At 50.1% G+C, this 27,931-nt stretch overlaps 1 protein-coding gene across 2 annotated transcripts; it reads right to left on the reverse strand.

The window, feature by feature from the left end:
• Positions 1-728: 728 nt before the first annotated feature.
• Positions 729-27,911, reverse strand: dop1b (DOP1 leucine zipper like protein B). 2 transcript variants are annotated; one of them, XM_028992337.1, is made up of 40 exons: positions 27,658-27,911; positions 26,358-26,437; positions 24,299-24,473; positions 22,867-23,048; positions 22,623-22,793; positions 21,615-21,804; positions 21,431-21,529; positions 20,810-20,933; positions 20,632-20,741; positions 20,451-20,562; positions 20,261-20,378; positions 20,065-20,184; positions 18,863-18,959; positions 18,573-18,788; positions 18,168-18,496; positions 16,752-17,164; positions 16,464-16,537; positions 16,018-16,215; positions 14,543-14,695; positions 13,255-13,355; positions 12,981-13,171; positions 11,088-12,693; positions 10,887-10,986; positions 10,229-10,399; positions 9,997-10,122; positions 8,725-8,859; positions 8,590-8,645; positions 8,391-8,495; positions 7,643-7,709; positions 7,405-7,558; positions 7,241-7,314; positions 6,732-6,841; positions 6,496-6,645; positions 4,913-4,974; positions 4,710-4,838; positions 4,482-4,618; positions 3,272-3,327; positions 3,061-3,192; positions 2,851-2,983; positions 1,661-1,909 (listed from the first exon to the last, which is right to left on the reverse strand). In XM_028992337.1, the coding sequence occupies exons 3-40, from the start codon at positions 24,437-24,439 to the stop codon at positions 1,661-1,663; spliced, it is 6,891 nt and encodes a 2,296-aa protein (XP_028848170.1). In that variant the 5' UTR covers positions 24,440-24,473; positions 26,358-26,437; positions 27,658-27,911. The 2 variants fall into 2 exon arrangements, with proteins under 2 accessions (XP_028848171.1, XP_028848170.1); XM_028992338.1 differs by lacking the exon at positions 26,358-26,437 and having other exon boundaries at positions 729-1,909.
• Between the last annotated feature and the right edge of the window lie 20 nt (positions 27,912-27,931).

The following is a 27,931-nucleotide window of genomic DNA, read 5'->3' on the forward strand; positions in this document are numbered from 1 at the left end:
TTTACTTTTTTTTTAACTAAAATGTCACCAAGGGCCAGCTACTTTACTTTACTTTTTTACCTACGATGTCACCAAGGGCCAGCTACTTTACTTTACTTTTTTTTTTAACTAAAATGTCACCAAGGGCCAGCTACTTTTCTTTACTTTTTACCTACGATGTCACCAAGGGCCAGCTACTTTACTTTACTTTTTTTTTTAACTAAAATGTCACCAAGGGCCAGCTACTTTACTTTACTTTTTACCTACGATGTCACCAAGGGCCAGCTACTTTACTTTACTTTTTACCTACGATGTCACCAAGGGCCAGCTACTTTACTTTACTTTTTTTTTAATTAAAATGTCACCAAGGGCCAGCTATGCCACATGCTCTGGACCTGCCAGTCATTGTACAATTTCTGGGAAAATATTTTCATAGTCTTGTCATCTTTATGTAATAGAACGATTGAACCTACACCATACATCTCTGTTTTCGGGGTCCCACGTCCAGCCATCGTCACAATTGATGATTTAACATAATCCAGTTTAAATCCAGCTTAGACATGTCATTTCTTAATGCATCTACAACGTAAAATACTATAACAGTGAGAGGAGACTGTTTCCTAGACCATTTATTGATTTATTTGTTTGTTTATTTATTTATTTTCTTCTACATGCTGTTTGATGGGTGGGGCTGAGGGTGGTGGGTGGATATTCGTCAACAACTGATATTTGAAATCACAAATACAACATTTAAAAAAAAGTGATTTTATTTAATGATTCTTTCACACAGATCTTCATGCACCTCCAAGGATTAGATTTATCACATCTTCATGACAAAAAAAAGAATCAGACCAAAACCTTCCTGAAACTTTCTTACGTTTATTTCCACGTACTGACACCCACCAACAACCAACTGAATAATTCCTTTAAAACACATCTGACGCACAACATCAACTCGGCCAGCATTTTTAAAGTGGATTTTGAATTGATGGTGCGTCTCCTGTTTTTCCTGTGCAGTGGACGCGGTTCCCAGATCTTCCAGTGTGGTCCTCAGAAGCTTTAGAAGCTGCAGCTACAGCAAGTCCTCTTTTTAAACAGAAACCGTGACACAATTACACCAGAGCCTTCAAGAGAGACCTTCTGAGAACCTAGAACATTGCACACGAGGCCCTGAGTGGAGGGTGGAGGAGACACGGATACCCCGGATCCTGGAAACATTCCCTTTACAGAATTCACAAAATATGGAACGTTCCCTTCTACATTCCTACATTCAGCGCGGAGAACAGACTTTGTCCAGAATAATGTTTTATCATTCAGGCGGGAAAGGAACACGACGGAACAGACCAGGAGGATGAAGGTAAAGGAGCCTGGTGCACCAGCATCATCAGAAAATGGAGTAGAGGACCCTTCAAATCCAGCTTAACCCCCAAACCTGGAAACGTCCCGGTTTCACCCCGAACCTGGAGCAGGTTCTCCAGCTTCCGTCCCTGGTTCAGCATTGGTCCTAAAATAAAGTGAATTTGTGCGAAATCCATGAAACGAATCGTTAGCGATTCTCCCGACATCCCGGCTTAATCCCAGTAACCAGCTTGTAAATGAAGGAATTTCTTCCTAATAAATACGTCCATAAGAAGGTCTGTTGTCCCTGGAGAACATGCGGCGTACGCGGGACGTCCCAGTTCTAGTTGTCCATGCCGCTGAGGAACTCCTCCTCGGCGATCCGCTCCAGCTGCCTCAGCGCCGCCTCCGCGCTGCGCGCCGGGTACTCCACCGGCGGCCAGGGCCCGGGGTCCTCACCGGGGCCCCTGAAGGCGCAGGCGAGCGTGTGGAGGAAGGGGAGGAGCTGCGTGACGGAGGCGAGGGAGCGCAGCCTCAGCAGGGGGAACTCCAGGCGGCCGCCGCCGCTCTCGCCCGCGGCCCCGTTCAGCTCCTGCAGGGGCGGAGGTTCGATTCGATTACGATTACCCGCGTCTCGATTACCGATTCATCGCGATACGTCCCACCCGTTTTTCTACACGCAATGTTTTAAATCCGTCAGTGAGATGAGAGTGAGAGTTAAGGCCTCGTCCACACAGACGTCTGAACGGTTTTTAATGCCGCTCGTGGCGTCGTCATGACGACCGATTTTCAAAATCGGCTGAATGCAACTTTTTCTTCGCTTGAATTTCTGCCAAAATCCCAACAAACGTTAAACAGCAACGAACATTAAACAGCGGCAATCAAACGCAGACACAAAGCAAAGTAGAACACTACTCAGAGTGGCACTGTTCTCAGATCAGGCTGCCAGTCACTACCGGCGCTACTTTTTACCTACAAAATCACAAACGCAACGTCATTATCAATTATGCATCGATTATGAGATTCATTTCACCGTTTCATTTTTACACAAGTTGGCCAGGTTATTAAGGGGCCAGCGGTGGCCTAGTGGTTAAGGAAGTGGCCCCGTAATCAGAAGGTTGCCGGTTCAAATCCCGATCCGCCAAGGTGCCACTGAGTCCCCACACACTGCTCCCCCGGGTGCCTATCATGGTTGCCTACTACTCACTCAGGGTGATGGGTTAAATGCACAGGACACATATCACTGTGTGCTGTGCTGCTGTGTATCACATGTGACAATCACTTCACTTATTAGGTCCTCTATAGCTGTACAGATTCTGATGATTCTGTTCTTTTATCGGTTCAAATCATAAGTGGAGCAGCAGTGAAAGTGATTTTTTTTGTCATTGTGGCACCTTTGGGGTTCTGGAATGTTCTACCCGCAACCGCTCGATTACAAGTCCGCGCCATCACCTGCCAGACCACCACTGCCCCCTAGTGACCGGGTCAGAAGGACAGCGTTTGTAGCGTAACAACTCGAGAGTGAGATTTTACTCCGTATCGATGGTGGAGACCCTCCAGGACTCTGGTGACGTGAGGTCTGCACTCCTGCTCTCCCTCCAGGAGGTTGTTCCCAACGCCGCCGTAACTGTCCACGTCCACCTCAGGCACGAACGCCCAGCGGTACCTTCACACACACACGGTTAAAGTCGTGAGCAGCGCTGTCACCGCAGGTCCAGGGTCTGCGAGCGACGGCGAACTCACATCTGAAAGAGCGGCATCTGCTCGGGGGGGAAGGAGATGGCCGCGTCCAGGAACTTGCAGGCGGACAGGTACATGTCCAGCTCGGCCTGCGGAAACGCCAGCAGCCCGTTCCTCTCCAGGCGAGCTCTGCCCCTGCGGGGTGGAGACCAGGAGTCATCGTCAAATCTGAGCTTCACGTCTCGGGTTTCGGACGGGCGGGAACGAGACTCACTTGGACGCCTCTTTGTCGTCCAGCAGGGTTTTCTCCAGACGTGCAAATACTCGAATCTGCGTGAGAGCAAATTCACAAGGTGAATAAAAAAGTTACACTTTTCCCGTTTTGAAGTCGAAGTGATTGTCACTGCAGGTTCATGTTTGGATCGTCCCTGTTTAAAGTTCCTGCCTGTAGGTCTAGTTTTGCCAGGTTGTAAATTTCCGTTTGTGTCCACAGAACCGCACCCGGGTGGAAATACCGACTTGTACCACGTGCAACGTCTTGTTTTTGTTGGTGAATTCCTGTAATATTATTGGAATTATCAGGACGCATCACATCAAATCTCAAAAACACTACACTGATCAATAAATAATGTTCATGGCAGACAGCCTGTGGTTTCAAGGCCTGACCACTAGATGGGAGCGTAGTAACCGTTCTCAGGGGCAGTGGTGGCCTAGCGGGAGAGGAAACAGACAGGTAATTGGAAGGTTGTGGGTTCGAATCCCAACCCGCCATGGTGCAACTGAGGTCCCCTTGATGAAGGCGCCTGTCATGGTGCCCACTGCTCACCAAGGGTGACGGTTAAATACAGAGGACATGTTTCACCGTGTGCTGTGCTGCAGTGTCTCACAATGACAATCACTTCACATTCTGCAGGCACATGACCTTACAACTGCAAATGGAAACCATTCACAGCCTTGTATTGAGCACTAGGGGGCGTGCAGGGACGGAAGTAGTTCACAGGCAAGCTCTCCAGTGCAGTTTTTACATCATGTGACGAACCACACGGTTTTGTAATTTGGAGCTTTGCTACATTAAATTTACATTTCCAGTATTTACCAGACGCCCTTATCCAGAGCGAATTACAACCAGTAGTTACAGGGACAGTCCCCCCCTGGAGCAACTTAGGGTTAAGCGTCTTGCTCAGGGACACGATGGCAGTAAGTGGGGTTTGAACCTGGGACTTTGGGGTCTTCTGTTTCATAGGTGTGTTCCCCAATAGGCTACTACCACCCCATATTTGTTTGCCTTGCATGTTTATTTCTACTGCTTGGATTAAACTAAATGAAATAAGTGATGTAATCAATAACCTTTTTTATTTTATGCATATGGTGATTTGTTCTTTCGATGCATGAAATTTCCGATCTCGGCGCTATTCACTGTTCATTATGAGAACAGCCACGGCAACGCTGGAAACGGTCGAGCAAGCAGGAGTCGAGTCTCTCACCAGTTCCGTGACCATGATGGGCCAGAGTGATGTGAGGTGCTGAGGCGAGATCCGCAGCAGGATGACGCGGAACATGAGGAACATCTGGGCGGCCACGGACGGGGTCTGTCCCACTCGCAGGTTCTCGGTTAATCGCTCTGGAAAAGTTATTTTCCCCACAGAAGTTCGGAATTCTGACTTCGGGTCTGTGCCTGTAAGATGTCAGATGTTTTCCTGCACGCTCCTCACCTTGTATGAGGGGCAGGTAGAGGTGATACTGGTCCAGCTCTCCGCTGAACATGGCGAAGGCCTGCCTCTTCAGCAGCTGGGGCTTCTGGTCCAGGCTGGGGAACAGCTTCAGAGAGCTGCTCTGCATGCCTACAAAATCCACACAGACATGCATTACACACACACACACACACACACACACACACTGCAAGCATGTTACTCACTCATTAGATCCTTGAACATGGTTTTCTCGTGGGTCAGCAGGTGATCGATGATGGCCTTCCAGCTGTTGGTGGAGATGCATGGAAGGATTTAGAACTGGAGTTATGCACAGAAGGGATTATAATTAGTGCCCAACCGGGGGGGTAGTAGCCTAGTGGGTAACTAGGTAGTATAGAGGGTGGTAGTAGCCTAGTGGGTAACTAGGTAGTATAGAGGGTGGTAGTAGCCTAGTGGGTAACTAGGCGGTATAGAGGGTGGTAGTAGCCTAGTGGGTAACTAGGTGGTATAGAGGGCGGTAGTAGCCTAGTGGGTAACTAGGTGGTATAGAGGGCGGTAGTGGCCTAGTGGGTAACTAGGTAGTATAGAGGGCGGTACTGGCCTAGTGGGTAACTAGGTGGTATAGAGGGCGGTAGTAGCCTAGTGGGTAACTAGGTGGTCTAGAAAGCGGTAGTAGCCTAGTGGGTAACTAGGTGGTATAGAGGGCGGTAGTAGCCTAGAGGGTAACTATGTAGTATAGAGAGAGGTAGTAGCCTAGTGGGTAACTAGGTGGTATAGAGGGTGGTAGTAGCCTAGTGGGTAACTAGGTGGTATAGAGGGCGGTAGTGGCCTAGTGGGTAACTAGGTAGTATAGAGGGCGGTACTGGCCTAGTGGGTAACTAGGTGGTATAGAGGGCGGTAGTAGCCTAGTGGGTAACTAGGTGGTATAGAAAGCGGTAGTAGCCTAGTGGGTAACTAGGTGGTATAGAGGGCGGTAGTAGCCTAGAGGGTAACTATGTAGTATAGAGAGAGGTAGTAGCCTAGTGGGTAACTAGGTGGTATAGAGGGTGGTAGTAGCCTAGTGGGTAACTAGGTAGTATAGAGGGCAGTAGTAGCCTGGTGGGTAACTAGGTGGTATAGAGGGTGGTAGTAGCCTAGTGGCTAACTAGGTGGTATAGAGGGTGGTAGTAGCCTAGTGGGTAACTAGGTAGTATAGAGGGCAGTAGTAGCCTAGCGGGTAACTAGGTGGTATAGTGGGTGGTAGTGGCCTAGTGGGTAACTAGGTGGTATAGAGGGTAGTAGTAGCCTAGTGGGTAACTAGGTGGTATAGAGGGCGGTAGTAGCCTAGTGGGTAACTAGGTGGTATAGAGGGCGGTAGTAGCCTAGTGAGTAACTACGTGGTATATGGGTTGGTAGTAGCCTAGTGGGTAACTAGGTGGTATAGAGGGCGGTAGTAGCCTAGCGGGTAACTAGGTGGTATAGTGGGCGGTAGTAGCCTAGTGGGTAAGTAGGTAGTATAGAGGGTGGTAGTAGCCTAGTGGGTAACTAGGTGGTATAGAGGGCGGTACTGGCCTGGTGGGTAACTAGGTAGTATAGAGTGTGGTAGTAGCCTAGTGGGTAACTAGGTAGTATAGAGGGTGGTAGTAGCCTAGTGGGTAACTAGGTGGTATAGAGGGCGGTACTGGCCTGGTGGGTAACTAGGTGGTATATGGGTTGGTAGTAGCCTAGCGGGTATCTAGGTGGTATAGAGGGCGGTAGTAGCCTAGTGGGTAACTCATGTGTGTGTGTGTGTGTGTGTGTGTGTGTATATGTGTGTGTGTGTTATTACTGGCAGGCGCAGGACGGGTCCATGTGGAAGAACTGCGGCTCCATGAACAGCTCCAGCGCCTCCTTCTTCCAGGCGCGCTTGGTGTAGGCGTAGCCACTCAGGCTGCTGAGCAGCTGGGCTCCGGCGCTGAAACTGGGCGTGTTGTAGGTGCTGGGGGGACGAGGAGGGAGGACAGGTATTACGAGAGTCCCCGAGACATCAGGAGGAGAGCGCGGCGGCGGCGGCGACGCGGCTACCTGTGGTTCTTCAGGTAGGGGAACACGTAGTACATGAGGCGGGAGATGAGGGGCACGGCTTTCTCCTTCTCGTCGCTGCGGTACACCATGTCCAGAAGGGGGGCCAGGACCTGAAGACACGCAGAAGTCACACACAGAGCTGCCATTCAGCTTCACCGGTTATCACCAATTATCACGGTTAAGGAAACAGCCCCGAAATCAGAAGGTTGCCGGTTCTAATCCCGATCCACCAAGGTGCCACTGAGGTCCCCTTGATGAAGGTCCCGTCCCCACACGCTGCTCCCCGGGCGCCTGTCATGGCTGCCCACTGTCACCAAGGGTGATGGTTAAATACAGAGGACATGTGTCTCACAATGAAAATCACGTCACTTTAACACTTAAACTTTTTAACTAGAAAATCACCAAGCAACGTCACTATGGAATAGTGCAATGCGATGTATCGATTATTAATGATTAAATTGAACACTCCGAATGAACACACACACACACACACACACACACACACACACCTCAGCCAGCAGAGCCAGGGCCTGCACGCTGTACACTGATGGCGCGGAGGAGGACACCATCGCATTTCCCTGAGCTGTGAACGGGACAGAACAGCGGCGTTAAATTCATTCCACGTTGTAACGGCGCCGAGTGTCGACGTCGCCGCGCAGGTCTCCACGGTTACCGTTAAGGCCGGTCTCCTCAGGGTCGTCCTCGTCCTCCTGCAGACACACCTGCGGCTGCGCTTTCACCTCCAGGTTGCGACTCAGCCAGCTGGTCTGCTCCAGAGACGACCCCGCCACGCCCCCCACCGCTTCCAGGATGCGCTGCGTCACTTCCTGTCACAGGAAGAGCGGCGGTAGGAGACGCCCATCGCTCCACCACAGCATCCTGACCTGGACAGTGTGTCCTCCTCTACTCACCTGGAGGTCTCTGGTGTCTCTCTTGTTGTCTATATTGGGGAGTCTGTTCACAAAATCGTTCAGGATCCTGCAGGCAACAGAATCCGGGAAACAAGAATCGAATTTATTACACGAGTTTAGTCGCGAACCGGGTATGAAGCGCTGGACAGAATACTGATGGAACGCTGAATATGTTCATATGTTCTCTTATTTAAAATAAAAAAGAAAATATGCTCTAAACACTGCCTTGTCAAATGTATATCTATATATCTATAATCTACATATCTATATCTACGTATCTATATATCAATCTATTTATATACATATATACACACATCTATATATCTATATATACATATCTATATACACACACACACACACCATCATATTTTGCTCAGCAGTATTTGCACTATTTTACTTTGCACATTTATTCTTCATGTCACCAGTTTAGTGCTGTCTGTCTCATTGTTGTCTACATGTTTTTTCGTTAAATGTTACTCTTGCAATGCCGGTGTCCCCTGTTTGTACGTTATGTCGCCCAGTTTGTCTGTCGCACGCGTACGTAACTTTATTTAATGACAATAAAGCTCATAAACTTCAACTTCAAACATGGCTTTTGTATTTTATCCCATGAGTGAAAATTCTAAATGAAACCAGCAGGATATGTGTACATATTATAAATATGTACGTATGGAGTTTGGCATGAACCACACGTCACTATACTGCACGAAAAGCACGGAGCTCGGGTGACAAGTAACTCCCAACCCACCCCAGGAGCAGGAAGTGGCCGGGCGGGGCCAGGTTGAGCTGGGCCGACTCCCTCAGCAGGGACAGCAGGGCGGCCACGTTCTCCTGCAGCGCCTGCGGCGAGAGGCTGGAAGTGGAGAGTTGAGTGACAGCTGTCAGCAGCACGTTCGCAACACCGGGCACCAACAACAAGATATGGCGGCCGCGAGCAGGTCTCTCACCTCTGGATGAAGGTGTAGCTGAACTGCAACATGGGAATGTCCACCAGAGTAGACTTCTGCCAAAGAAAAAAAAAATCCACATTGTATTGTGTGTGTTTTTATATATATAATTAATTGTGTGTGTGTAGATTGTACCTGATCTCCTTTAATCTGGTGGGGTTTCTTCACCACCTCTTTAATGAGCTGCAGGATGGTGTCCGTGCGCAGCGTGCTGAGGGACTTCACCAGGATCACGATGGTCAGATGAGCCTCGCTGGGGACCGGCAGGATCTACAAAATCCCAAACATTTACGCGTCCGCAGTCCTTCAGGGTAAACTACTTACAGAGTGGTAGTAGCCTAGGGGGTAACTAGGTAGTATAGAGGGCGGTAGTAGCCTAGTGGGTAACTAGGTGGTATAGAGGGTGGTAGTAGCCTAGTGGGTAACTAGGTGGTATAGAGGGCGGTAGTAGCCTAGGGGGTAACTAGGTAGTATAGAGGGCGGTAGTAGCCTAGTGGGTAACTAGGTAGTATAGAGGGCGGTAGTAGCCTAGTGGGTAACTAGGTGGTATAGAGGGTGGTAGTGGCCTAGTGGGTAACTAGGTGGTATAGAGGGTGGTAGTAGCCTAGGGGGTAACTAGGTAGTATAGAGGGCGGTAGTAGCCTAGTGGGTAACTAGGTAGTATAGAGGGCGGTAGTAGCCTAGTGGGTAACTAGGTGGTATAGAGGGCGGTACTGGCCTAGTGGGTAACTAGGTGGTATAGTGGGCGGTAGTGGCCTAGTGGGTAACTAGGTGGTATAGAAAGCGGTAGTAGCCTAGTGGGTAACTAGGTGGTATAGAGGGTGGTAGTAGCCTAGTGGGTAACTAGGTAGTATAGAGAGCGGTAGTAGCCTAGTGGGTAACTAGGTGGTATAGAGGGTGGTAGTAGCCTAGTGGGTAACTAGGTAGTATAGAGAGCGGTAGTAGCCTAGTGGTTAACTAGGTGGTATAGAGGGCAGTAGTGGCCTAGTGGGTAACTAGGTAGTATAGAGGGTGGTAGTAGCTTAGTGGGTAACTAGGTGGTATAGAGGGTGGTAGTAGCCTAGCGGGTAACTAGGTGGTATAGAGGGTGGTAGTAGCCTTGTAGGTAACTAGGTGGTATAGAGGGGGATAGTAGCCTAGTGGGTAACTAGGTAGTATAGAGGGTGGTAGTAGCCTAGCGGGTAACTAGGTAGTATAGAGGGTGGTAGTAGCCTAGCGGGTAACTAGGTGGTATAGAGGGTGGTAGTAGCCTTGTAGGTAACTAGGTGGTATAGAGGGGGATAGTAGCCTAGTGGGTAACTAGGTAGTATAGAGGGTGGTAGTAGCCTAGCGGGTAACTAGGTAGTATAGAGGGTGGTAGTAGCCTAGCGGGTAACTAGGTGGTATATAGGTGACCGTCTCGCCCACCTTGTTTTTGCTGCGCTTCTTTCTGCTCTTCCTGCTGCTCCAGACGGCCGCGACCGAGGCCATCACCTGCACCCCGAACTGCTGCGTGAGCGGATTGAGGAAGTCTGTGATCTTCAGCCTCAGAGTCTGCAGCAAACACACAGATAACAGTCTAGAGTAAAGTAATAAAATAAAAAGTAATAAAGCAGCAACGCAATAAAAAACATGTTAAATTAAAAACAGGAAAACACACCTTGGGACTCCTGAAATAAACGGAGGTGTTGGAGGTCCGGCTGGAGTGGGCGCTGTCAGACCCCTTTACCACGCCCCACAGCAGGGCCATGGTGCTGAGCATGTGCGGGAACTCCTCCAGCACAGCGTTCCGCGCGTTGCGCATGTCGGCGGCGTCGACGCCTACAGGACACTGTGGCAGAAATACGTTTACGGTTTTTAATTGACCTTTGACACACCAGGCTGTTTATTATGAGAGAATATCGGACGTTTTGCAGTATTTCTATTGGACAATAAGGAAACTAATTTTAATGAGAAGACCACAATAGAAAGTCGTTTACGGTTATTTGGACACACCAGGCTGTTATAAGAGACTATGGGACGTTTTGCAGGATTTCTATTGGACGATAATGGAACTCATTTTAATGAGGAGACTGTGACAGAAAGTCGTTTATGGTTTTTAATTGACCTTTGACACACCAGGCTGTTTATTATAAGAGACTATGGGACGTTTTGCAGGATTTCTATTGGACGATAATGGAACTCATTTTAATGAGGAGACTGTGATAGAAAGTTGTTTACGGTTATTTGGACACACCAGGCTGTTTATTATAAGAGACTATGGGACGATTTGCAGGATTTTAATGAGGAGACGCCGCTATGTGCGGGTGTGCGTGTACCCTCTTGTTTTCCAGTAAGCAGTAATGTGTGATGGCGGTGAGACCCTCCAGTAAGGTCAGAGGGTAGTCCGGCGCTATGTTGTCCCTTTTCATGTTCGAGCTGTAAAGCGACACGAAACAAAAACAAAAAAAAAAAACACACATGAACGTACATTTGAAAAAATGTAAAAAACGTACAAATGAAAAAGCCGTCACACGCACCTCACTGTGACCTTTGCCCCTTCGTGCTCATGCAGCTTGACCAGCTCGTCCAGGTTGCGACACACCTGGGCGAGGAGCGGCGCGGCGATGAGCCCCAGCGAGCGGCCGAGGTAGGGCAGCGACGCCCCCAGCAGGGACAGCCAGGCGGGGTGGGTGGCGTACCCGTAGCGCGGCTGCAGGGCGCGGCCGGCGGCCGAGACGAACATGCCCTGCGCGGTGATGGGCTGGGCGTGGACGTACTGCAGCGCTCGGATGGACTGCTGGAACAGCACGGCCGTCTGCCACTCGCGGGCCAGCTGGGAGGCGGAGTCGGGCTGGTGGGCGTCGCCGCCAGGCGGGGAGAGGGCGCGGCCGTCGCCGGACCAGACGTCGTGCTCCAGGACGATCAGGGCTTGCAGCAGCTTCAGGAGGGCGGTCTGAAGGGGTCGCTCGTTCCACATGACCTCCGCCCCCCGACCGAACTCCACCAGGCCCTCCTCTGACACGGCCACGCCCTCCTCGGCGTCCGGCGCCACGTCGGGGCGAGCCTGGCCGCGCTGGCTGCTGTGCATGGACGCGGACAGCGAGAGTAAAACGCTCGGCTGGATCCTGCAGACGGACAGCAGCCGCCGCGCCGACTCGCGGCCGGCCCCGCCCGCCTCGCCGCCCTGCTGGCGCGCCGCGGCGACCAGCTCGCCCGCCAGGCGCGTCAGCACCTCCGCGCTCTTCACCTGCACCTCGCGGTTGGCGGCGACGTGGCGGGGGGCCACGCCCGCGTAGCTGGGGTAGTGGGAGCACATGAAGGCCAGGCAGAGCGAGGCGAGGAGCTCCAGGAGGAGCGGGGGCGTGGCCTGGGCGGGGCCCGGCTGCAGCGGCCCGTAGAAGCCGCCCCCGTCCTGGGCTTGTCTGTGGCGCTGCAGGAGGTTCTGGAGGAGGTTCAGGTGGGCGGTGGAGCTGTAGTCCAGCGTTGTCGTGCCGAGCGCCTCCACCAGGGGGCCGCCGCTGGCCCCGAGCAGCGCCTCCAGCAGGGAGAAGGCGTAAAGGGCGCGGCCGGCCTCGTACGGGACCCGGTAAAGGAACGTGTGTCTGAAGAGCGAGTCGGCCGCCTCCCGCTTCTCCCTCAGCTGTTTCAGGTGGCGGGAACGCGCCACGGCCTCCAGCTCCACGTCGTCCTCGTCGCTCGACAGCGAATCGGAGGCCTGCGTTCGCGCGGAGTCCACCCGGCATACGCCTCTGGCCACGCCCACTTCCTCCCCGTTGCTGTCGTCATTGCGCCGCTCCAGGTAAGGGGCGGAGCACGACCCGGAGCTGGAGTTGGTCTCCGTGGACGCCTGGGCGCCGCTGGTGTCGGCGGACTCCGTGTGCTCGCTCTCCTCCTCCTCCTCCTCTTCCTCGTCTTCCTCGCCTGTTTCGCTGTCACTGTGGGAAGCCGGCGGCGAAGCAGGAGGCGTTCCCTCGTCTTCAGGAAGTCGTTCCAGCTCTGCCCACAACGCCTCGCGGTCCACCGCCATCAGGCGGCTCAGCAAGCTCTGCTCCGGTTGGCTGCTGCCAGCAGAGTTGTCGTCATGGATACCAGCGGATCGGATGGCGGAGGGTCGGTCCTTGCTGCTCAGCATCTGCAGATTACCTGAACAGAACAAACTTTTTATCAAAAATCAATATATTGATATGAATGGAATCCTGATTATCAGGTAAACTGGAAATCTGCATGAATTATGGATTCGGGAGAATTTCGGAATGAAATTAAATGAAAGTGAAGTAAATGTCACTTGTGATACACAGCAGCACAGGACACGGTGCACACAGTGCAATTTGTCCTCTGCATTTAACCCATCACCCTTGGGGAGCAAATGAATGAAACTGTATAAAACCCATGAAAGGTTTATTGAAGATTAAAGAGCCTGTGGTGCTGACCAACAGTGAGGTTGTGTTTGACACACTGAATGGACGTCCTCTGGGTCCTGGGGTCCAGCAGCAGCAGCAGGACCGGCTCCAGAATCCGCACGGCGTCACCCAGCGACAGCGACCGCAGCAGCCAGCTCTGGCCGGCTCCGCTGATGGAGCTGTCCTGACTGGTCAGGCTGTCCAACACCACGAACAGGGACCTGAGGCCGAGAGAGAGACGGAGAGACGTCCTCAAATAAAGTGAGATGAGACGGGGAAACGGGAGGAATAAAAAGATGTTCACCTGTCGAACGAGCGGCTCTGGGACGTGGTTCTGTTCGCCTGAATATCGCGGGTCAGGTGCCACAGCACTGAGAACCGGTGTAGGGCCTCCAGCCGCACCATCTAAACACAAACACACACACTCATACACACACACTCATACAAAACCTGCTGTTCTTGGAGGATGAATAAGTCTAAATAAGCAGCATCAGGCAGACGAAAACATGAATCCCTTCAGCTGCACTCAAACAAATGCTCTCATTACTGTAATGCTGTTCGTGCGTGCATTTATGAATTATAAAATTAACATAAACATTCAATTTTGATTATATTGGTGCAACTCAAAAACGGATATTCTAATATTCTAGTATTCTGAGATACTGGATTATTCATAATCACTTTATGTGTCATGACTATACAGGGAGTGCAGAATTATTAGGCAAGTTGTATTTTTGAGGAATAATTTTATTATTGAACAACAACCATGTTCTCAATGAACCCAAAAAACTCATTAATATCAAAGCTGAATGTTTTTGGAAGTAGTTTTTAGTTTGTTTTTATTTTTAGCTATTTTAGGGGGATATCTGTGTGTGCAGGTGACTATTACTGTGCATAATTATTAGGCAACTTAACAAAAAACAAATATATACCCATTTCAATTATTTATTTTTACCAGTGAAACCAATATAACATCTCCACATTCACAAATATACATTTCTGACAGTCAAAAACAATCACATCACCTAATATGCTTAATTGGTAGTAGGCTTTCGAGCCGATACAGCTTGGAGTAAGACAACATGCATGAAGAGGATGATGTGGACAAAATACTCATTTGCCTAATAATTCTGCACTCCCTGTACAGTATATACGAAGGTTATTTTTCCACCATACTGAACTTCAGTACAAGAGCCTCAGTGCAATTATTTTTTAAAGGTCCCACATTATGAAAATGAGACTTCGTGAGGTTATTTAACATTAATACGAGTTCCTCCATCCTGTCTATGGTCCTGGTAGAAATGGCGGTCAGTGTAAAGAGTGTTTTGGTCGTTCTGCTTCACCGTTCAGAGGGCGGCAGCTCAAACGGTCGGATCTGGAATTTGTCCCCTTATTGACGTCATAAGGGGAAAGGTTTCCTCCTGTTTCTCATGCTTTTTCTGCCCAGAGAATTTCCCGCCCCGCCCCTAAAACATCATCTCCACCGACCGCCATGGCTTCCAAACATGTGAAGTATTGCAGTTGCTCGTGATTGGATGTAAAATTTGCAAAATGCGAGACTCTTTTTTTTTTTTTTTTTTTTTTTCATGCACCTTGTCTCCATGCAGCAGGGCCAGACAGATGATGTCCTCACACACGGCGGGGGACGGGGCGAGGCAGTGCAGCCGGTAGAAGAGTTCAACGCAGGAAATGTGCAGATCCCGCCTCTCGCTGTCCAACTGCGACCAGAGAACCTGAGCCACGCGCTGAGAGGGAAGCGAGGGTCAGAGGTCACGGAGGTCACATACACAGCCTAATCCTGAACAAGCGACCGAAGCACAATACTGCAAAAAATGCTACTTATGACAAACAAAAGCCACACGTCAAACACAAACAAACCCAGATGGTGGATCGGTGTGAAAAACAGAATTTTTATGAAGATTCATGTCTGGAGAACATTCTGATTCATCAGATTACAGCCGCTTTCTTATTCAATTTCCTACTTTAATACAGACTTTTACTCAACACGTTTACCGTATTAGACCAGACGCTTTCTTATGCACTTTTCTACTTTAACGCAGACTTTTACTCAGCATGTTTACCGTATTAGACCAGACGCTTTCTTATACACTTTTCTACTTTAATACAGACTTTTACTCAACACGTTTACCGCATTAGACCAGACGCTTTCTTATGCACTTTTCTACTTTAACGCAGACTTTTACTCAACACGTTTACCGTAATAGACCAGACGCTTTCTTATGCACTCTTCTACTTTAATACGGACATTTACTCAGCATGTTTACCGTATTAGACCAGACGCTTTCTTATACACTTTCCTACTTTAATACGGACTTTTACTCAGCACGTTTACCGTAATAGACCAGACCCTTTCTTATGCACTCTTCTACTTTAATACGGACATTTACTCAGCATGTTTACCGTAATAGACCAGACGCTTTCTTATTCAATTTCCTACTTTAATACGGACTTTTACTCAGCACGTTTACCGTAATAGACCAGACGCTTTCTTATGCACTTTTCTACTTTAACGCAGACTTTTACTCAGCACGTTTACCGTATTAGACCAGACGCTTTCTTATGCACTTTTCTACTTTAATACAGACTTTTACTCAGCACGTTTACCGTATTAGACCAGACGCTTTGTTATGCACTTTTCTACTTTAATACGGACTTTTACTCAGCACGTTTACCGTATTAGACCAGACGCTTTCTTATGCACTCTTCTACTTTAATACGGACTTTTACTCAGCACGTTTACTGTAATAGACCACACGTTTTCTTACGCACTTTTCTACTTTAACGCAGACTTTTACTCAGCACGTTTACCGTATTAGACCAGACGCTTTCTTATGCACTCTTCTACTTTAATACGGACTTTTACTCAGCACGTTTACTGTAATAGACCAGTCGCTTAGAGGGAGACTAAAGGCTGATTTATGGCTGTGTACACAGAGACTCCACCACGGAGAGCTTTTCTTTTACCGCAGGCGCGTCTTGTAGTTCGAAGTAAAGCTCAACCAGTCACACTAAATCACAACTACCGAGATTTCTAAAAGCCGAGCACCTGGTAGAAGTCCGTTTTCTCCTCCATGGTCCTCAGCACGAGAGGGGACACCGGTGGCATCGTCACCATCTGCAAGCGCCCGCCGAGCGGGTTGGTGTCAGAGGCTCGGTAGCGGCGGTTCTTGTCCTGGATGACCAGGGCCAGGGACTGGGAGTGGTTCAGGACCTCCAGCAGGGACGACACGGCCACATGCTGCACCTGCACGTACAGGACAGGACAACTTTGGCGGCACATGACATCGTGAATTTGTTTATTAGAACAATATTAATTTGCATAAAGTGTGGAATAATATCGTTCATAGATTTTATAAATATGTGTGTGTGTGTGTGTGTGTGTATCTATCTGCCGTCATCTTCAGTAAGAATCATGCATTGGTTTTAGGTGCAAAACTCACTTATAAAGACATATTTGTCTCCACCAACATACATAACAGAGGTTTGCTGTACCTGGTGGTCCTTTGACAGGCAACACAGCACCATCAGAGCTCGGAGCCACTCGGGTAAGCTGCCCTCCTCACCGCCTGAGGGAAGAAAAAACATTGAGGCGTCCCGCCTGAACTCGTGTGTTTGATCAGAGTGGCCGTATGCGCGGTATAAAGGCAGAAATGCACTTGCTGTTAACTACGTACGAATCCTGCGTTCCTGACATTGCATACAGATACGCATACGTAGCTCAAGGCAAGTACATTTCTGGCTGTAGTGTGTGTGTGTGTGTGTGTGTGTGTGTGTATCTACCTGCGGTGCTGAACATGCGATCGTACAGTCGTAGGTTCTCTTCCTCGCTCAGGTAAAGCGGCAGGGTGACGCTCTCCAGCAGCAGCTGGCAGGCGGCTGCAAACGCCCGCCTGCACGCCTCGGAGGCCTCCGCCCTGCCCCGGGGGGCGTAGCCCGCCATCCAGTCCCGCCGCGGGGAGCCCGGGGCCGACTCCGCCTCCCGGGGCAGCTCCCGGCTCGCGTGCAGCCGCAGTTTGCTGTGAGTGAAGAACTCGGCCAGCCGGTCCTTGATCTGGGGCATGGTGATGTGGCCCAGGTCGCGGCTCCCCTTGCGGCCGGTGGCCGGGCCCTTCCTGTCCGGAGACGGGGCCCTCTGGTCAGGCTGACCGCTGCTGACCCGTCCTTGGTCCTCATGTATCACACATAGCAGGTACCTAGGAGATCATGAAAGTCAAAGTGAAAATTACATGTGATACACAGCAGCACAGCACAGTGAAATTTGTCCTCTGCATTGGTGAGCAGTGGACACCATGACAGGCGCCTAGGGAGCAGTGTGTGGGGACGGTGCTTTGCTCAGTGGCACCTCAGTGGCACCTTGCCGGATCGGGATTAGAACCAGCAACCTTCTGATTACGGAGCCGCTTCCTAAACCGCTAGGCCACCATTGGCCCAAATTAGTAAGGAAATAATTTGCATTGACAAAAATAAGACACAACGTTAATTCCTCTCGTTTAATTTAGCTATTTTTATGCAGTATTTCTGCTTCCAGGTACGTTCGGTCGCACAGATGACGGCGCTTCCTTAATACACACTTGTGGCATTAATTAGATTTCAGGGAACTTCTGACGCGTGAACAGATGTGCTGGGAGAAAATGACGAAGCGATTTGGACGCTTTATTTACAATGAAAGGAATAATCAGAACACCTTCCGTGTCCGGAATGCATGTTGAGTATTCTTGAGTCTATGAGGTACCAGTAATATAATAATAAGATAACCTCGTTTTAATTATGGAGTGGGTTCGGACTGTCCTGCTGGGCACTTGTACTAAACTGGCCGCGTTAAATAGAATTGCATCTAGACTAAATATTCATGGATGATTCTGACTAAAATCAGATTCTGCTCAGATACGTATGGACGTGACTAAGACTAATAAAAACCAAAAAGTGAGAATGAAGTCAATGAAGAAAAATAAAAAACTGATTTTCCATGAATTTTTCTATTCTGAACGGCGTGTCGCTAATGGAGAGATTACACAGAGCTTAGTAAGTCACATGGTGCGGCTTTTAGCCCGTGCTGCTGGCGCGACACGCGCTGCAACACGTGCAAAACCGTAAGCAAATCCCACTTTCCCGTCCCATTAACAGTGTGCTGCACGCATCCCGTTCGGGGATTTACGAGTTGCGGATATGCGTGTGTGTGTGTGTGTGTTTGGGCACCTCTTAATCACAGCGGTCAGTATGTCCTGCACACACTGCGTCATCCCTTCCACGCTCCCGCCCTTTCGCCAAACGTCCTCTTTCCCGGGACACACCCCGACCACAGAGTCCGACCAATCGCGTCCAGGTAGGAGGTGCTGTTCTGAGGGTGAGGCGCTCAGGCCCAACCCGCTGTCTTCAGAGCGCAGGGGCGGGAAAACCACGTCCCCGGGGCCCGCGTCCCTGTCTCCGCCCTCGTCCCCTTCTTCCTCCTCCCCCACCTGGCCGCCGCGGTTGATGTGGACCTGCTCGTCTCCGTCCTCCTCCCGTTCACCGTCTTTAGTCACTCCCTACGAACAACGAATGTTGACAATGTAAAACATTTCTAAAACCATAATTCAAATAAAAAAAAAGAAAACAATAAACCTGGGAAAGTTCTGTTTCCTCCAGCTGCGTCTGTGACTCCGCCTCCATATCCATGTACGCCACGGGCATCTGAATCTTGCTGAGCACTTTAAAGCACGCGTGCAAGCCCTGAGTCAGCTCTGATAGGCTCAGAGTCGTCACGTGACCGTGCAGCGCCTGCAGCATGGCACTCAGCATCTGTGGCAGGTACTGCGTCTGGACCTCCGCGTAGAGCTCCTGTTGGACCGCAGACAGGAAGTGGCATCAGTCGTGTTATCAGCATGTATGTGACCGGCGGGTGGCGTTCTTACCAGAGGAACCACGTCCAGCAGGAACATGATGAGGGCGGAGAGCTCGTTCACAGAGGGGCTGGAGCTCCAGGCTTTACCCTCGTCTGCCGCAGAACCGCTGGAGGACATGCAGAACGTAGATTCGGCGTATCACGATTCGATTCAATTACGACTACCGATATGCATCTCATACATTTCTACTTTAAATCTACTCCCGCCCTCTATACTACCTAGTTACCCGCTAGGCTACTACCGCCCTCTATACTACCTAGTTACTCACTAGGCCTCTACCCCCCTCTATACTACCTAGTTACCCACTAGGCTACTACCACTGTTCATACTACCTAGTTACCCACTAGGCTACTATCGCACTCTGTACCACCTAGTTACCCACTAGGCTTCTACCACACTCTATACTACCTAGTTACCCACTAGGCTACTACCACCCTCTATACCACCTAGTTACCCACTAGGCTGCTACCACCCTCTATACTACCTAGTTACCCACTAGGCTACTATCGCACTCTGTACCACCTAGTTACCCACTAGGCTACTACCGCCCTCTATACTACCTAGTTACCCACAAGGCTACTACTGCCCTCTATACCACCTAGTTACTCGCTAGGCTACTACCACCCACTATACCACCTAGTTACCCACTAGAAACTACCACCCTCTATACCACCTAGTTACCCATTAAGCTACTACCACCCTTCATACTACCTAGTTACTCGCTAGGCTACTACCGCCCTCTATACTACCTAGTTACCCACTAGGCCACTACCACCCTCTGTACCACCTAGTTACCCATTAGGCTACTACCACCCTTCATACTACCTAGTTACCCGCTAGGCTACTACCGCCCTCTATACTACCTAGTTACCCGCTAGGCCACTACCGCCCTCTATACTACCTAGTTACCCGCTAGGCTACTACCACCCTCTATACTACCTAGTTACTCACTAGGCTACTACCACCCTCTATACTACCTAGTTACTCACTAGGCCTCTACCCCCCTCTATACTACCTAGTTACCCACTAGGCTACTACCACTCTTCATACTACCTAGTTACCCACTAGGCTACTACCGCCCTCTATACTACCTAGTTACCCACTAGGCTACTACCACCCTCTATACTACCTAGTTACCCACTAGGCTACTACCACCCTGCTTTGTTCGTTTCAACACCCCTAGTATGAGATGTGTGTGTGAGTGTGTTTACCTGAGGCAGGTTTGGAAGTGTTTGGTCATGTAGTCCCAGAGATATTCACTGCTCATGGCACCGACCAGCATGTTCACCGTCTTTATGATCTCAGAGGCGTTTTTGTTCTCCTTCATCATACTAGAGGGACAGGAATTTGCGTTTATTTCATCTTGTTGCATCATTTTTTACATACCTTCCTCTTCCTTCAACTCACCTCGCCAGCTGGTTGCTGTTCAGGCTGCTGCTCAGCTCCTCCTCCCCCAGCATCTCTCTGCAGTAGCGGTAAGAAGCTCGGACCGCCTCCAGCAGCACGTCAGACACCAGCGCTGGGCCTGCACTGGCACCAGGGCGTGTCAGCATGTTGATGCATTGTCGCATGAATAACGATGAGCAGGCCTACGTACCGATCTCTGGCTTGTCCAGGAGGCTGATGATCAGACGGAACGGCTTCAGATACTCCAAGATGTTCTCTGGTCCCGTCACCGAGTCCTTCTGCTTCAGGATACTCACCAGGGCCTGAGAAAGCAGCCAGGTCACATGTCATGGCAACACATGGAACACCGAGCGGCAGATGTACACGCCCACCTGCACCACCAGCTCTCTAGAGTGCGTGTTGAAGTAGTACGTGGCGTGCTCCTCCAACGTGGCGGACTGGGTGGGGTGGGGAGCCACCATCCCTCCTTTTATATCCGTGCCTGAAAGGAAAATGGATGCTTAATAAACCCGGAGAGCCTGAAACCCGTCTGAAACCACCCGCTCGTACCTAAAATCCAGGCGTAGAGGCGTCTGTTGAGTGACATGTCCCTCCTGAGCAGTGTGAGCGAGGCGGCGGCCACCACTGTGATCATGTCCTCCCGGCTCAGCAGGATGGCTCCCTCTGCAGGGTCCTGGGAGAACAGCAGCAACAGCTAACGCTTAAGTAAAATGAAATAAATGGGAAAAACTCTGAGAGAGGAAGAAGTTTAATGCAGCCTGTGGTATAAGTGTTTGGAGACCAGAAGGGGGTGATAGAAGCACAACCTACAGATTTTGCACCTTACTGACAAATTATTATTGCTGACGAATTATTTGCAAATTATGCTGGCCCAGCAAAGTAACATGAATATTTTACAATCTGGTGTATTAGTGGGGTTTGTTTGTCAAATTAGCTAAAAATAATGCAGGTTCCTATTTAAAACTGCTCTCAAACTCAGAACGTATAACTTCCCAATCTGGCAACGCCGCTCTTCTCTCCATCTTCCACACATGGTTGATGTAGGTTTTCAGCAAAACAATAAAAAAAATAATAATAATGTCGTAATATTGAAATACACGGGTAGAAATAGAAAAAAATAGAATAGATCTGGCGTGAGATTTCTTGCACGTTGCCAGATTTGTGACTGACCAGGCAGGTGACGAACGGGAAGAGGTAGAGGAGGATCTCCAGCGTGTTCCTCTGAACCAGGACGTTCGAGTCCTGCAGGGACAAGCAGGTGGCCCTCACCTGTGAAACCAGAAGACCAGGACCTGAAAAAATCCCGCCGCAGCAAAAGGACGCTCAGAAGAAGAAGAAGACGACGTTTTCTCACCACCACGCTGTGGTCGGTGCCCAGCATGTCCCTCTGCTCGCGGGGACTGGCCATGCGGTCGAAGTGTGTGACGATGAAGAGCGAGGCGGGCAGTCGCACCAGCGGGCAGACCAGCACCGAGCCCCACAGCGCCCCGTAGAAGACGCGCTGGCCCACCAGGACCGACAGTTTACACAGTAGCGCGTCTGTCCTGCAGTGGGAAGACACCGTATATAACACGTGTGTGTGTATGTGTGTGTGTTCATATGTGTGTGAGTGTGTGTGTATGTGTGTGTGAGTGTATGCGTGTCTGTGTGTGTGGAGGGGGGGTGTTTGAGTGTGCATGTGTTTGTGTGTGAGAGTGTGTGTGCGCGTGCGTGCGCGCGTGTGTGTGATTGTGTGTGTGCGTGTGAGAGTGTGTGTGAGTGTGTGTGCGTGCGTGTGAGTGTGTGAGAGTGAGTGTGCGTGTGTGAGTGTGTGCGTGCGCGTGTGTGTGTGTGTGTGTGAGAGTGTATGTGTGTGTGTGTGCGCACGCATGTGTGTGCGTGTGTGTGAGTGAGTGTGCGTGAGTGTGTGTGGGCACGTGTGTGTGTGTGTGTGTGTGTGAGAGAGAGTGTGTGTGCGTGTGTGAGTGTGTGTGCGTGTGTGTGTGTGAGAGTGTATGTGCGTGCACACGCATGTGTGTGTGAGTGTGCGTGTGTGTGTGCGTGTGGGCACGTGTGTGTGTGTGTGCGAGTGTGTGAGTGTGCGTGAGTGTGTGTGGGCACGTGTGTGTGTGTGTGTGAGAGAGAGAGAGTGTGTGTGCGTGTGTGAGTGTGTGTGCGTGTGTGTGTGTGAGAGTGTATGTGCGTGCACACGCATGTGTGTGTGAGTGTGCGTGTGTGCACGCGCGTGTGTGTGTCTGTGTGCGTGTGTGTGTGCGTGTGGGCACGTGTGTGTGTGTGTGTGCGAGTGTGTGTGTGTGTGTGAGTGAGTGTGCGTGCGTGTGTGTGTGTGTGTGTGTGTGAGTGTGTGTGTGTGTGACCGCACCTGTCGTAGACCTCCAGACCCTCCTCCAGGCCGGGCAGCAGGCCCATGACGAACGCCTGCAGGCTGGGCAGGAGCGCCCTCTGCAGGGGCAGGAAGTAGCGCTCATACAGGCTCAGCAGCACGGGCTTCACCGACATGGCGGCGTGGGCCAGCAGAGGGAACAGGCCGGAGCTGAAACACAACGCAGCGCGTTTTAACCACGCGTCCGCCGGGCCAACGCCGCGCGGCCCCCGGGCCCGCTCACCTGTAGATGAACAGGTCCTTGGCCAGCCACTTGGTGCCGATGATCTTGAAGATGACCTCGTAGGTCTCCAGCGCCTTGAGGTGGACGCCGCTGGGCAGAGCCGGGTGCAGACATTGCGCCAGACGCTTCCCAATGATCAGACGTTTGGGGAGGAGGGAATACTTCAGGTTACTCTGCAGGGCCTGGGGAGATATGAACAGATATGGAAAAGCAATCTTATTAATGTTTTTCTATATTTACACAGGCTGACACACACACACACACACACACACACACACACACACACACACACACACACAGGCTAAAGTTCAGACGCTGTTTGCTGTCGCTACATACGAGTTACATCCGCATTGGGACGCTGGGCAAATACACCCAGTCACAAGACCGGAGAGACAGAAACGAAAGAGGAATCAATCAAAGTGAAGTTAAGGTCTCTCTCTCACACACACACAGTGTTACACAGACTATACTACCTAGTTACTAGCCTAGTTACCCACCTAGTTACCCGCCTAGTTACTACCTACATTCTGAGCTACACCCTCTATACCACCTAGTTACCCACTAGGCTACTACCACCCTCTATACCACCTAGTTACCCACTAGGCTACTACCACCCTCTATATTACCTAGTTACCCACTAGGCTACTACCACCCTCTATACTACCTAGATACCCACTAGGCTACTACCACCCTCTATACTACCTAGTTACCCACTAGGCTACTACCACCCACTATACTACCTAGTTACAAACTAGACTACTACCACCCTCTATACTACCTAGTTACCCACTGAGCTACTACCACCCTATCGCACCCTACCACCCTAATGCACTATACTACCTAGTTACCCACTAGACTACTGCCACCCTCTATACTACCTAGTTACCAACAAGGTTACTAACGCCCTCTCTACTACCTAGTTACCCACTAGGCTACTACCACCCTCTATACCACCTAGTTACCCACTAGGCTCCTACCACCCTCTATACCACCTAGTTACCCACTAGGCTACTACCACCCTCTATACTACCTAGTTACCCACTAGGCTACTACCACCCTCTATACCACCTAGTTACCCACTAGGCTCCTACCACCCTCTATACCACCTAGTTACCCACTAGGCTTCTTGTCCTTAATATTACTCTTTAAACCCGATAAACATAAAACGATCATAATTAACGTGACATTAAACCGCAACGCCCGTATGGACTGTTCTCTACAAGACGATAAAACTGGTAGTAGCCAAGTGGGTAACACACTCGCCTATGAACCAGAAGACCAAGGTTCAAACCCCACTTACTACCATTTTAACTCTGAGCAGGACACTTAACCCTGAGTGTCTCCAGGGGGGACTGTCCCTGTCACTACTGACTGTAAGGCGCTCTGGATAAGGACGTCTGGTCCATGCTGTAAATGTAAAAGTATTCGGTACCTTGTTGAGTTTTCCCAGGGAGGAGATGAGGTCGGCCCATTCGCTCGACGACTCGAAGTTCCGCAGCGCCTTCTCGATGACGGCCGAGTAACTACGGTAACGGTAGTCATTCTGCAGCTCCAGCTCCCCTGGATCCATCATGCCTCACTTCATTCCCAGCATCCTTTGCATGAGCCTGGAGGCACAACAGACACGGCAGTCTCGATTTCCGCTTTAAAAGCTGCGATACGTCCTCGTCACACGTTAGCGTCTTGTTGCAGCAGCGTAAATGGCGGGGTGCGCATCCTGCATGTGTTCCCACAATGCACCAGCACCAGCAGCGACGCGTCCACGGAGCACGGCAACAAGCTGACGCGGTCAAACTCAATCAAAAACAAGCACAGGTCAGAGAGAGAGAGAGAGAGAGAGAGAGGGAGTGAGGGAGAGCACGAGAGGGAGAGAGACACAGAGAGCGAGAGAGGGAGAGAGAGAGACAGAGAGAGAGGGAGACACACAAACACAGAGAGGGGGGGGTGCGACGGCGGGAGTGGGAGCGTGAGACAGAGAAAGAGAGAGGACAGTACAGATCAGAGAGAGAATGAGAAAAAGAGAGACAGAGAGGGAGATAATGAGAGGGAGGATGAGAGAGAGAGGGAGAGAGAGTGCAGCACAGTGCAGTTCAGAGTGAGAGAGAGAGTTAGATAATGAGAGGGAGAGAGAGAGAGAGAGAGAGAGAGTGTCATAGAGTGACAGAGAGAGGCTGGTATTTAGGACACAAGACATCAATGTGATTCTTGTTTAGGCCATTCAGCTGTAACCCTGGGAGACAAACAAACGTCAGGTAGCACTGAAACACACACACACACACACACACACACACACACACACACAGCAGTCTCTGGACTGAAGCCTGGATTACATTTACATTACATTTACAGCATTTATCAGACGCCCTTATCCAGAGCGACTTACAATCAGTAGTTACAGGGACAGTCTCCCTGGAGCAACTTAGGGTTAAGTGTCTTGCTCAGGGACACAATGGCAGTAAGTGGGATTCGAACCCGGGTCTTCTGGTTCATAGGCGAGTGTGTTACCCACTAGGCTACTACCACCCTGATTACTGTGTTCTTCTGAAGATGAGGGACATCTGTTCAGACCCTCCGCATGTCCCTCTCTCCTTCCTTCTATCTGCTGCTCAGCGGCATCTGTCAGCACACGTCCGCAGACACGTGCATGCAGACCAAATCATTGGTGGGTGTGGCCACGTACACACACACACACACACAAGTAATCTCAGTTTTAAATCTTGCAACATGGTGCAGAGCGCTGCAATGATGGCGGGGATATTCTGCACAGTCACCGAGTGACGCGCCAAAATGCAGAAACGGCAATAAATCAGGCAGCATCTCTCACACACACACACACACACACACACACCCCTGATCAATACGCTTATCTTCTACAGCCACCTCAGCACGACGCGGATTATTTACACTCCTGATCGGCGATGGAGCCCGGGCCCGCTTTTCCGTACCGTCCCGTCATGTTAATATTACACATTTATTGAGTGTGTGTGTGTGTGTACATTTCTATTCTGTTCTGTTCCTCTACACTGTATGACCTCGTGCCTCGGGTTTCATCATCACGCCCAGTGCACTTCCTCAACCATCACCATCCGTCTTCAAGTGTGTGTAGAGGTGTGTGTTTTGGCAGCGGAGCAGGTCAACTGACTGGCGAATGTACCGGAATCTTTACGCAGATCCTCGCACCGCAAAAAAGCATGAAAATAACGATTCTGGTATATCAAATAATGAATAATGTGTGCGTGTGTGTGCGTGTGTGTGTGCGTGCACGTGTGTTCCAATGATCGTAATTCCACGAATTTATTCCACCCAGCGCCGATCGATGACCCCCAGCGATGGAGAGGAAATGAGAGGAAATGAGTCGGGGGCGGGGAACAGGTCAGCTCCGCCCACCCGGCCCAGTCACACAACTGACCCACTTACATACATGAATAATAATATTTTACATTTCACCTGAAGCGCGGCAAAATAATGAGACGACGTCAGGCTGTAATTACCGTTTAATCACTGAGCGATCAGCACGTCTAATTCGTTCCACTAAAACGTTCCTGAACTGCCGGTCAGTTTGGGGGAAGACCTGAAAAAAAAAAAAAATGTAAACGAGGCTGCCCTACAAGCTGCATGGATTTTAATATGTAATTTGTGGCCGTTACCATACTGCTGATGGTGATGTTTTGTATATAAATACGTAATATCAAAATGTATATGTTTTACATAAAGGGCTGCTAGTAGCCTGGAGGGTAAAAACAAACCAGTCCCAGGTTCAAACCCCACTCGGGGTGTTAGAAAATATCGATACAGCAATATATCACAGTATCTTACGTGGTGATATCGTATCGTATGTAATATTTGAACACCGAGTGTCAATATTTTTTGTATAACTTTAGTGCAGCGGGCGGAGAACAAATTCCACTGTGTGCACCGTGTGCTTTGCTGCTGTGTATCACAAGTGACAATGACTTCACTTTTACTTTATCTTTACATCATGATATAATCACATCATGACACGTATCGTATCGTGGGATCCTTGCCAATACACATCGTGTCCCTGAGCAAGACACTGAACCCTGAGTGTCTCTAGGGGGACTGTCCCTGTAACTACTGATTATAAGGCATTCCAGATCAGGGCGTAAATGAAAGATGCACAAAAACAAGATGCCCGGAGCAGGGCGCTAATTCAGAAAGGTCCGTGGCCTGCAGTAAAATAATACAAATGATTGTTGACACAGTTATATGAGTGAGAAAATGCTCATTTTTAATGCCCATCATTTCAAAGTTCAGGCTCAGGTTCATGCACAAGGCAGCCTGGAAATAATTAAAAAGAAATAAAAGACACACAGGCTTCGAAGAAGTGAATAATAAAAGCCACCCGGTCGTCACCTGACATTAAGAAAATCGACTTTCTCCTCGGGGATGCTGGACTGCCCTTCATCCTCATTATTATTATTATTATTATCATGTGAAATGCAGGAATGGAGATGGATTTGAGCCGGAGATTAAGGGACAGACAGCGTTATGTCACGTTATATAATACCCAGTCCGACATTACCGACAGGGATGGAGTGCAGTAGGAGGATGATGAGGATGATGATGATGGCGATGACGTCATGTCAATAAGGTGTGTAACCCCCGCTATCCGTAATCTTATTATTTAAGAAGAAAAAACGACCGTCACCACAATATCCAACAACAGGCAGATCGCGTCACGACAAACGACGCATAAGCGACCAAATGTCATTTCACATTATTGATCGACAAAGCATCGCGTTTTTATTTAATATTTGAATAAAAACTCACCAGCAGCCGCATTTGGGGTTTTCCGAGGCGACAGCTCGACTCGACGCGACCACACCCGCCCAGGGGTCAGAGGTGAAGGCGCGCCAGGAGCCCCTAAATCCCGGACGCTTCCTGAACGGACCAAACGTCCCTCTCAGCGGGGGCCGGAGCGCGGCGAGTCTCCCCTGCCCGTCGGCGCGGCCGCCCGAAATGGTCCCGCAGCGGTGCTGTTTTCCGTGTCGCGACGGCGGTGGTTATAGGAGTGTAATAACGCGTCACGGGGATGCGCCACCGT

The sequence above is a fragment of the Denticeps clupeoides genome, chromosome 9 (assembly GCF_900700375.1).
Source record: "Denticeps clupeoides chromosome 9, fDenClu1.1, whole genome shotgun sequence".
Lineage (NCBI taxonomy): Eukaryota > Metazoa > Chordata > Actinopteri > Clupeiformes > Denticipitidae > Denticeps > Denticeps clupeoides.

Bases quoted from the DNA above. Each gene is read 5' to 3' on its own strand.
- dop1b (XM_028992338.1), bottom strand. From the start codon at position 24,439: ATGATGGATCCAGGGGAGCTGGAGCTGCAGAATGACTACCGTTACCGT. The intron at 18,960-20,064 runs GTAAACACACTC...CATGTCCTCCAG, and splicing joins CACTTCCAAACCTGCCTCAG to CGGTTCTGCGGCAGACGAGG. The intron at 8,860-9,996 runs GTGGGCGAGACG...GGGATTTTGTAG, and splicing joins AGAAGCGCAGCAAAAACAAG to ATCCTGCCGGTCCCCAGCGA.